This window comes from Salvia splendens, chromosome 3 (genome assembly GCF_004379255.2).
Source record: "Salvia splendens isolate huo1 chromosome 3, SspV2, whole genome shotgun sequence".
NCBI classification, from domain to species: Eukaryota; Viridiplantae; Streptophyta; class Magnoliopsida; order Lamiales; family Lamiaceae; genus Salvia; species Salvia splendens.
In genome coordinates this window covers 28259902-28272308 of record NC_056034.1, presented here as the reverse complement: position 1 = coordinate 28272308, position 12407 = coordinate 28259902, and the positions used below count along the sequence as shown (strand labels likewise).

General features: G+C 35.5%; 1 protein-coding gene and 1 pseudogene across 1 annotated transcript; one reads left to right on the top strand and one right to left on the bottom strand.

The window, feature by feature from the left end:
• Positions 1 to 7354: 7354 nt before the first annotated feature.
• Positions 7355 to 8964, top strand: LOC121796827 (annotated as a pseudogene).
• A 334-nt stretch (positions 8965 to 9298) lies between these two features.
• Positions 9299 to 11930, bottom strand: LOC121797313 (uncharacterized protein At2g37660, chloroplastic-like). Its single transcript, XM_042196065.1, has 7 exons — positions 11721 to 11930; positions 10939 to 11210; positions 10699 to 10735; positions 10518 to 10615; positions 10283 to 10344; positions 9673 to 9796; positions 9299 to 9573 (listed from the first exon to the last, which is right to left on the bottom strand). The coding sequence occupies exons 1-7, from the start codon at positions 11773 to 11775 to the stop codon at positions 9454 to 9456; spliced, it is 768 nt and encodes a 255-aa protein (XP_042051999.1). The 5' UTR covers positions 11776 to 11930; the 3' UTR covers positions 9299 to 9453.
• Positions 11931 to 12407: the final 477 nt, after the last annotated feature.

Sequence of the window (12407 nt, the reverse complement as noted above, 5' to 3'; positions counted from 1 at the left end):
AATGTGTGAAATTATAATTTCTCGCAGAATCTTCGACGAACCAAAATAAGGCAGCAGAAATGGAAACTTGATTGGGCGAAAAATCATAGAAGAATTTTTGCTTGAATGGGCGAAAATCAGAGAAGAATTTTTGCCAAAGTGCAGGGAACGTAAAAGTGAGAAAATCGTGGACTTACCATAACCAACTCCATTTGCTATTTCCATTTATGCCCTCTACACGGTTAATCTTAATAAAATTTTAATGATTGAGTTTAAAATGTGATCCGCTGGATTAAGGTAAATCGACGGACTATATTAAGAAGGAAATAGGATTTACTAGTTAAAAAGGATTTGAATACAATCATATATACATATATATATATATATATATATATATATAGGGATGTATTCATTTCCTTTTCCTATATTTCCTCCTTTTTCCTTCTTAATATCAGCCATTAGATTAGAGAAATGGACGATCAAGATCAACATTGGGTAATTAATCCCGTGTTGCATTATTTGTCCTATTTTGTGCATTATGAGGGTACAATAGTAATCTAATAATGGCTGGAAACCGCTACGAATAATGCACCACATGGTCACGAGTAATGCATATAATTGACTATATAATGCACAATATGTTAACTGCAATGCATACGAATAAGATGTACCATGTTATGATGTTTGGACACACGTTTCTTGTTTCCCCTAAGGGTTTAATAAGCTTAGGGGCTAGGGTATAGTACGTAGACACGTATGTAATCTTCACATGGTAACGAGTAATGGATATAATTGACTATATAATGCACAATTTGTGAACTGCAATGCATACGAACAAGATGTGCTGTGTTATGATGTTTGACACATTTTTCTTGTTTCCCCTAAGGGTTTAATAAGCTTAGGGGCTAGGGTATAGTACGTACGCATTAATAACAAATTATAAAACGATACGAATAATTCACCAAATTGTCACGAGTAATGGATGTTATTAATTATATAATGCACAATATGTGAACTGCAATGCATACGAATAAGATGTACCATGTTATGATGTTTGACACACGTTTCTTGTTTCCCCTAAGGGTTTAATAAGCTTAGGGGCTAGGGTATAGTACGTAGACATTACTAAATGCACGTATGTAATCTTCAATCCGTTGATTAACCCATATACACAATACCTCTAATAATGCATAATATACTGAGATAATGACAATTAACAGCTACATAATGCACTACCTAAACCAAATAATGCACATACGTATATTCCAATAACAACAATTTGTTAGTAATGTCTACGTACTATACCCTAGCCCCAAAGCTAATTAAACCCTTAGGGAAAACAAGAAACGTGTGTCAAACATCATAACATGGTACATCTTATTCGTATGCATTGCAGTTCACATATTTTGCATTATATAGTTAATAACATCCATTACTCGTGACAATTTGGTGAATTATTCGTATCGTTTTATAATTTGTTATTAATGCGTACGTACTATACCCTAGCCCCTAAGCTTATTAAACCCTTAGGGGAAACAAGAAACGTGTGTCAAACATCATAACACAGCACATCTTGTTAGTATGCATTGCAGTTCACAAATTGTGCATTATATAGTCAATTATATCCATTACTCGTTACCATGTGAAGATTACATACGTGTCTACGTACTATACCCTAGCCCCTAAGATTATTAAACCCTTAGGGGAAACAAGAAACGTGTGTCCAAACATCATAACATGGTACATCTTATTCGTATGCATTGCAGTTCACATATTGCGCATTATATAGTCAATTATATGCATTACTCGTGACCATGTGGTGCATTATTCGCAGATACCAAAATGTGGCAATTACTTTTCCGTCAAATGTCAATAATAACCCTGTAATGCATACAACCACCTTCTATAATGCAACACGGAATCAGTTTTATAGAATCAATCTGATCCGTTGATGCCTTAGATCTAACGCGTAATATTAAGAAGGAAAAATGATCTAAGATGTGAAAAGGAGAATAACGCTCCCATATATATATATATATATATATATATATATATATTTGTATATATAGAGGTGTGATCAGATACAAACTCTCTAAAATACAAACTATACAAACTATGTCACCGGAGTGTACAAATTCTGTCACCAGAGTGTACAAATTCTGTCAACGGACTGTACAAATTCTGTCACCGGGGGTCGATGTCAACGGAATGTACAAATTATGTCACCGGGGGATGTACGGAGTGTACAAATTATGTCGACGGGGGTGTCCAAATTCTGATTTTTCGATGTCAAAATGTTATCATTAGAAAAATCTCTTATATTAACCGTTGATTAATTGTATTAAGTGAGTATGATTAAAGTTTGTATAGTTTGTATTTTAGAGAGTTTGTATTTTATCACACCCCTATATATATATATATATATAGGGGAGTGTTATTCTCCTTTTCACATCTTAGATCCTTTTTCCTTCTTAATATTACGCATTAGATCTAAGGCATCAACGGATCAGATTGATTCTACAAAACTGGTTCCGTGTTGCATTATAGAAGGTGGTTGTATGCATTACAGGGTTATTAAACCCTTAGGGGAAACAAGAAACGTGTGTCAAACATCATAACATGATACATCTTATTCGTATGCATTGCAGTTCACATATTGTGCATTATATAGTTAATAACATCCATTACTCGTGACAATTTGGTGAATTATTCGTATCGTTTTATAATTTGTTATTAATGCGTACGTACTATACCCTAGCCCCTAAGCTTATTAAACCCTTAGGGGAAACAAGAAACGTGTGTCAAACATCATAACACATCACATCTTGTTCGTATGCATTGCAGTTCACAAATTGTGCATTATATAGTCAAATATATCCATTACTCGTTACCATGTGAAGATTACATACATGTCTACGTACTATACTCTAGCCCCTAAGCTTATTAAACCCTTAGGGGAAACAAGAAACGTGTGTCAAACATCATAACACAACACATCTTGTTCGTATGTATTGCAGTTCACATATTGTGCATTATATAGGCAATTATATGCATTACTCGTGACCATGTGGTGCATTATTCGTAGCGGTTTCCAGCCATTATTAGATTACTATTGTACTCTCATAATGCACAAAATAGGACAAATAATGCAACACGGGATTAATTACTCAATGTTGATCTTGACCGTCAATTTCTCTAATCTAATGGCTGATATTAAGAAGGAAAAATGAGGAAATATAGGAAAAGGAAATGAATACATCCATATATATATATATATATATATATATATATATATATATATAGGGGAGCGTTATTCTCCTTTTCACATCTTAGATCCCTTTTCCTTCTTAATATTACGCGTTAGATCTAAGGCATCAACGGATCAGATTGATTCTATAAAACTGGTTCCGTGTTGCATTATAGAAGGTGGTTGTATGCATTACAGGGTTATTATTGACATTTGACGGAAAAGTAACTGCCACATTTTGGTATCTGCGAATAATGCACCACATGGTCACGAGTAATGCATATAATTGACTATATAATGCACAATATGTGAACTGCAATGCATACGAATAAGATGTACCATGTTATGATGTTTGACACACGTTTCTTGTTTCCCCTAAGGGTTTAATAAGCTTAGGGGCTAGGGTATAGTACGTAGACATGTATGTAATCTTCACATGGTCACGAGTAATGCATATAATTGACTATATAATGCACAATATGCGAACTGCAATGCATACGAATAAGATGTACCATGTTATGATGTTTGACACACGTTTCTTGTTTCCCCTAAGGGTTTAATAAGCTTAGGGGCTAGGGTATAGTACGTAGACACGTATGTAATCTTCACATGGTAACGAGTAATGGATATAATTGACTATATAATGCACAATTTGTGAACTGCAATGCATACGAACAAGATGTGCTGTGTTATGATGTGTGACACACGTTTCTTGTTTCCCCTAAGGGTTTAATAAGCTTATGTGCTAGGGTATAGTACGTACGCATTAATAACAAATTATAAAACGATACGAATAATTCACCAAATTGTCACGAGTAATGGATGTTATTAACTATATAATGCACAATATATGAACTGCAATGCATACGAATAAGATGTACCATGTTATGATGTTTGACACACGTTTCTTGTTTCCCCTAAGGGTTTAATAAGCTTAGGGGCTAGGGTATAGTACGTAGACATTACTAACAAATTGTTGTTATTGGAATATACGTATGTGCATTATTTGGTTTAGGTAGTGCATTATGTAGCTGTTAATTGTCATTATCTCAGTATATTATGCATTATTAGAGGTATTGTGTATATGGGTTAATCAACGGATTGAAGATTACATACGTGCATTTAGTAATGTCTACGTACTATACCCTAGCCCCTAAGCTTATTAAACCCTTAGGGGAAACAAGAAACGTGTGTCAAACATCATAACATGGTACATCTTATTCGTATGCATTGCAGTTCACATATTGTGCATTATATAGTTAATAACATCCATTACTCGTGACAAGTTGGTGAATTATTCGTATCATTTTATAATTTATTATTAATGCGTACGTACTATACCCTAGCCCCTAAGCTTATTAAACCCTTAGGGGAAACAAGAAACGTGTGTCAAACATCATAACACAGCACATCTTGTTCGTATGCATTGCAGTTCACAAATTGTGCATTATATAGTAAATTATATCCATTACTGTTACCATGTGAAGATTACATACATGTCTACGTACTATACCCTAGCCCCTAAGCTTATTAAACCCTTAGGGGAAACAAGAAACGTGTGTCAAACATCATAACACAGCACATCTTGTTCGTATGCATTGCAGTTCACATATTGTGCATTATATAGGCAATTATATGCATTACTCGTGACCATGTGGTGCATTATACGTAGCGGTTTCCAGCCATTATTAGATTACTATTGTACCCTCATAATTACATACGTGCATTTAGTAATGTCTACGTACTATACCCTAGCCCCTAAGCTTATTAAACCCTTAGGGGAAACAAGAAACGTGTGTCAAGCATCATAACATGGTACATCTTATTCGTATGCATTGCAGTTCACATATTGTGCATTATATAGTTAATAACATCCATTACTCGTGACAATTTGGTGAATTATTCGTATCGTTTTATAATTTGTTATTAATGCGTACGTACTATACCCTAGCCCCTAAGCTTATTAAACTCTTAGGGGAAACAAGAAACGTGTGTCAAACATCATAACACAACACATCTTGTTCGTATGCATTGCAGTTCACAAATTGTGCATTATATAGTAAATTATATACATTACTCGTTACCATGTGAAGATTACATACATGTCAACGTACTATACCCTAGCCCCTAAGCTTATTAAACCCTTAGGGGAAACAAGAAACGTGTGTCAAACATCATAACACAGCACATCTTGTTCGTATGCATTGCAGTTCACATATTGTGCATTATATAGGCAACTATATGCATTACTCGTGACCATGTGGTGCATTATTCGTAGCGGTTTCCAGCCATTATTAGATTACTATTGTACCCTCATAATGCACAAAATAGGAGAAATAATGCAACACGGGATTAATTACCCAATGTTGATCTTGACCGTCCATTTCTCTAATCTAATGGCTGATATTAAGAAGGAAAAAGGAGGAAATATAGGAAAAGGAAATGAATACATCCCTCTATATATATATATATATATATGGGTGATGTATTCATTTTCAACATGTAAAACACTTTTTGGATCTTGTGATCTAACAGTTAGATTAATGCACGTGTCATTTAATAAAGTAGATTATTAGTCTAATAATGTAACTTAACTAATAATGTACTATTTTAGTAAAATAATGTAACATTTTAGTGTAATAATGTAACTTGACTAATAATGTATATTTTACTCTAATATATAGCTTATCACACCCGTCTAATCCAATGATACAAATTGACGCCACAAACGAAGATGAATATTCGATTGATAAGGCATCGGTAGAATGACGCCACAAACTATTGTGAATGTCTGCTTGAAATTTCTCAATAGATTGAAAATTCGAAAGCAAACTCATAAAAAGACAAAATTCACAGTAAAATATTAGTCTATTGTCAATTAATATCACCTCTCATACGCAAACAATTATAACCATTATTATGATATTTTTAAAAATACCATTTCCTTTGAAAAGAGTTCAAGATTGCCTTATTTACACTCCAAAAAATAAGAAAAAAAACTTCTGTATCATATTTTCCATTGATAAAGGTCTCATCATGTTACGAGAGAAGTGAAATTGAAGATATCAATTAACTAAGTAACACCACAATAATTGAGTATAATATCGCTTCACAGATTGTCAGATTTGATTATTTAGTAAAATAATCTTATATTATTCCTCATGGTTCTTGAATCTGTGATTGAGTCCATGGAAAAACTTAATTTATTAATCCGCATTGTAACGCCAGTATCTTACTTCAAAATAAAATTAAGTAGTCCATTATTAAAGCAGCCAATTTGCATTCTACTTGTATCACCATTATACTACCATCATCTCAAAATTACTTATCAAAACTCTCGCTAGAGTAGGGCATGGCGGCATCTGCCGCTAGCTTCCCGAGTCCGCCGTTGCCGCAGTTCCGCGCCGGTCAGAAAGATTCCGTCCAAGGCCTATTCGTCCTGCTCATAACCAGCTCAAAACATGACATTCATCATCAAGAAGGCATCATTCACCCTCCTAAAGCTAATCTACCACTTCAACAACCGCAGTCGCACGTTATGCACAACAACCCTTTCATCTCTCAAGAATCATTCAATCTGCGGCTGTGAGCGGACAAGGATGGAGACGACAACAATCGTGAAATGCCATTGCCGATGAAAAGAGGTCGTGATGGTAACAAATACTCCCTCCGTCCACCATTTAAAGAACCTTTTTTAACTTGGCATGAATTTGAAGAAATTATTTGGCTTTGTGGAATAAAGTAAATGGTTCTATAAATCATTGACAATAAAAAATGACACAATGACTCTTTAAATGGTGGACATATAGAGTAATTAAATAATCTTGTTTACCTTAATTTATAGTAGCAATTGCTTACAATATGTATGTACGTAGCTGGCTTTAGTTTATTCAAAGTTAAGTTAACTAAATAATACTTCCTCTGTCTCACTCAAGACGTCCACTTTTCCTTTTTAGTTTAGCTCACTCAAGATGTTCATTTTCTGTCTTTGGAAGTAAGTCTCTCTCTCTCCTCCCTCTCATCATTAAAAATGTGGATATCTTGAGTGGGGTGGAGGGAGTAATTAACATGCACTGTCATTGACTACGATCATCTAAGGTTGAATGTTGATCGTTTTCCTATGCATTCCACCAGAGAAGCCTATTCATGGAAGACTACGCAGAGATGAACAAGAGCATGAAAATATACATGTACCCACACAACATGCTACTGCCGCCGGATTGTGAGCCAGACGGCAAGCGAGGGCGGGCTACTTCAAGAAAGCCCTCTTCAAAAGCCATTTCCTCACAAACGATCCTTCCGAAGCGCACCTCTTCTACCTCCCTTTCTCTATCGTGAGCCTCAGACACGATGAGAGAGTAGGCATTGGAGGGATTCAAGCTTATGTCAAGAACTACGTTCAACACACTAGTCGAAGCTACCCCTTCTGGAACCGGACATGGACAAAGCGCTCCAAGTTAAACTCAACGCGATTCAAGTGGTATGTTCCTCTAGCTACGTCTCCCATAAAGACGCCTCGATACCGCAGATATGGCCTAGAAGAGATCGTCCACCAATCTACCCACCATCAAACAGGTGTAATTGCTATCCAATGCATATATTTTCATTTTTTACCTCTTCTCTACCATAGATAAAGTTTTTGATTTACATCTTCCCTAAACCCTTTTTGTTTTTTTACTTTCTTTGTCCTATAAATATGGAGATCTAGTTTCAATAAGCAATTGGTAAAGTAAAAAATAAGAAAAATTAATAAAAGTTGCGTTTAGTAAGTGGATACTAGAGTACAACTTGTAAATCAAATGATGTAAAAGAGATATTGAGTTACGGAAAATTTTAATGAATGGATGTGGACTATATATATTCATCCGTCTCATAAAAATAAAAATGAAGATACTTTCCTTTTTTATCCTGCCTATAAAATTATTCCATTTCTATATATGGAAAGTTCTTCTGAACTCTTTACCTATATGCATCAACTTATTTATAACTTATACTACTATGACCCATCATTAAACACTAATAATGTGGGTCTTAGTATCCACTAACACTATTTTAATTGTCCTTCTCCATATCTCTTTTACTTTACCAATTATGCATTAATTCTTGTGTCGTCGCAAATGTCCTTATTTTTTTGAGACGGGAGTATAAGATAGACTAATTTTATACTAGGAAATAGGGAGTTATAAATTTGAAACAAAAGGTGACACAAGCTCAAGAGTTAATGGTAATTTATGACTGTCATTAAATTATGTTTTTGAACCATCTTTCCTGAACCATGAGTACCACTATTTTCACTTATCAATGATGTGTTATTTATGATGGCTTCAGAGATAATCTTGCATTATATGCTGGGGCAATGAATTCGAGGGTCCGTGAGTATCTTGTGAAGACGTGGGTGAACGATTCAGAGATCTCAGTGCACCCGAACCGCCTCAATACTTCATACTCGGAGTCTCTCCTGAGGAGCAAGTTCTGCATCGGCATTTGAAGTGAACACAGCTCGAATAGGGGATGCTTTGTATTATGGGTGTGTTCCTGTAATTTTAGCAGATCACTATGATCTTCCATACGCAGACATATTGAACTGGGAGAGTTTCTCGGTTGTTTTGTTGGCTTCGGACATTCCGATCATGAAGGAGGTTCTTAGAGAAAAGGTTCGGTGGCATAGTTTGCCAGTTGATTATGATCCATTTTACATGGTTATGTATGAGTTGTCGGAATTTTTGAAAATGGCGTAGTTAGCGAGCCTTTTCTTTTTGCACGGTCAACGTGCTCGGACATTTTTTGGTGTTAATGCTTCCCCACACCCATTTCGTATTTTGTTCGAGCAAAAAATGGTGCTAGGAAATAACGACAAATTCTGTATCATGTCAATTATACTATACCTTCATCCCTTAAAAATAGAAACTTTATAACTTTCCATTTTAAGAAGTGAACTCCACGATCTCCTAACGCTACTTCTACTATTTTATTTTTCTTCCTTTATCTTACTTCACTCATTTTTCTCTTCCTCCATCCTACTTTACGAATTGTACATTAAATTAAACTCATGTAACTTTAAAAGTACTTATATTTACAAATTTTCAATATTGCTTTACTTTTTATTGAGCATCACGGAATATTTTTATAGATCTCAGACATTAAGCCAAAAGGTACAATAACATGATAAGGGTATTAATAAAAGGGACAATTTTATTCAAGCCATCATCGCAATATTGCTCGGTTGATCAGAATCGAGCAGTGATTTGAGTAAAGAGAGCCTTGAAATCCGTTGCTGGCGTGCCGGAACCTTCAGGTTTCGAGGCAAGGTCGAAAGCTTTGAATTTGGCCTCCTCAAAGTTGAGTGACTGCACAGACAGTTCAACAAAGTTGTATGCTGAAGCAAGCAAGACTAAGGTGCGGAGGGAAATAAAACGAGAAAAAATGGCCTATTCGAGTGTGATCACCTGAAGACAGACTTCAGCAACATCCGCCCTAGGGATAGTCTTCGTATCCGTGCTGAGAAGTTCGTCGTCCTTTCCTACTAGTAGCTCTCTTAGACCACCTTCTTTATCTTGCAGGCCGCCGGCTCTACCACCAAAATAATGTGATGATGAGTTCAATCAAGAGACATTAGGGGAAAGGTTGTACTCACATTCACATTTAGTATTGTGCACAAGCATAACAATTTGGTGGTTTGTAACAAAAATGCCAGAGACTATTTCAATGTCCATCATCACATTTGCTACATTTAATTTTACTCAAGAAACATGAATATCTGATGTTAACTCACAAATAAAGAGCATGAAGTCGTAACGGATGCAATAACATATCAAAAATATCAATGGAAAGACCAAATCAGACTTTGCACCACAATTTGAGATAGAGAAATTCTCCCTCTGTCCCATTTAAAATGAAAAGTTTTCCTTTTTGGGTTGTCCCAATAAAATGTAACATTTCCTAAAATGGAAACAACATCATCTCTACTTTTTCCTCGCTCTTACTTCGTTAACTCACAAAATAAAAATTCCGTGCCGAAAAACAAATGTTTCATATTTATTAGGACGGAGGGAGTACCTTATTATGGTGTATGGGATCCCTGAGTCGGCTAAGTATTGCTCAGCCTTTCTCTTCCAAATCTGCAAAGAAAAAGAATTCGAATAGTATCAAACATTTTATAGATTGCAAAATGTAATTGGTGTAGTCATAAAATTTTCTGCTTGCAATGAGTAGGTGATGGATAGATGAAATCCCTTAACTCATTAGAGCAGAATGACAGAGAGAGAGAGAGAGAGAGGCAATGCACACAAACCAAGATATTTCCATTTCCCAAGCTATTCAAAGGGTGATTTGGATTTGTTCCTCCCATTGATCCCACCAGCACAATATGTTTCACTCCAGCAGCTTTAGCTGTTATAATACATGTCAAGAGAGAACTCTCATAACATTACACAAAGCAATCATATCCATTAACTTCAAAGATATGTCCTCACCAGCATCTACTTGATTCTTCTGTCCGATCCAATCGACCTAGATACGAGCACATCAGATCAAGACTTGATACTTTGAGTGATACGATAGATTGATAAAACATAAGTTTGAGTATTTGAACGATAAAATGATCTATCAAGCTCATCAAACCATCAAAGCAAACAGTACATTGGCTTGGATTATTGTTACCAATCCATCTTACCAAAGAAAACGCCCCCTAAAAGTTAAGCAATAACACGAACCTGTTCAGGAAACGCTCCATCTTCGAAATAGAATTCAGGTCTCCCGCCTTTAGCGGGGTCAAAACCAGGCTTCATCTTCGGCACAGCACTCGTGAGTATGATAAGTGCATCTATACCTTGAATGGCTGAAACAATGCTCTCACTGTCCCTTACGTCCCCGACATAAACATCATCCTCTCCACCAATTTTTTCCTTGCTTTCTGGAGTTCTTACCAGACCTCTAGTTATGTACTGATCTGACCTCTCCTTCAGTTTCTTGTAAGCAATTTGTCCTAAAACGAGTAGTGCATCAAGATTTTCTTTACACTCCATATTTTATATGCGATTTTCTTAAAAATCATCTTCATCAAGATAGACATAACTTGAACTATGGGAGCAAATAAACATAAATTGAACATGTTGAGCTCAAAAGGATTGAGATCGATGTAGTAATGATTTTTAACTTCAATGTTAACTTAATACTACTAGATTGATTTATATACATCACATCACTATTCCAATTTGGTGAAATTGAATTTTCGGACTCAAGAAGATTCTAAGAAAATACTTCATGTTCAGAGTTCTCCGACAAAAAACTACCCAATTTCGAAAACCAACTAAAAATCAGTAAAAATGAACTAAAAAGAAAATTTGCCCCACGTATGTTTAATGTGCATATATCATTTAAAAATTGTCACTTAATTGAACTGAAAATTTCCGACACCCAAAAAGCTACCAAAACCCCAATATATTAACACACACTAAATTTAGATGGATCGAAATGTTGAAGAATGGATTTTTACCTGTTCTACCACCTGCACCGGTAACAAGAACTGTGAGTTTGCCCGAATCAGACATCGCAAACAACCAAAACTCACCAGAAAAAACTTTTTCCAAATGTTCGTTTCACTCTCGTATTCCAGTGGTAATTTCGTGTTGGCTAAGATAATGTTAATAGATGAAAGTTGAGGTGTGATGCAGTAAATGGGAACACGTGTCACGACGAGTTTATAGGCTGAGGCTGAGGCTGAGGCTGAGATCCTCTGCTCTGGGAGGAAACACAGGATTGTATGCTGTCCAATATACGACGACGTTTTGCCTTAAAATTAAGCATCCATTTTTTTCTTTTAACCGCTCTAATTACTTTTTCTCTCTACCTCTCTCTAGCTTTACCAATTTTACATTAAAATTCATGCTGAATTCAAAGTATATATTCTTTGAGGACGGAGGGAGTAGATTACTACTTCCGTCCCATTAAAGATATCCACATTCTTGAATGACAAAGATTTTAGGTGGAGTTAGTGTGATATAGCAAAAAAGGTGATTGAATATTTTAATGAGAAGAGAAAGATTTATTTCAAAATATAGAAAGTAGACATCTTGAATTGGACAAAATAAAAAGGAAAGGTTGACATATTGAGTGGAAAGGAGGGAGTATTTAAATAACCCGAAACCCTAAGTAGAATCCCCCAAATTCAAATCGCGATACC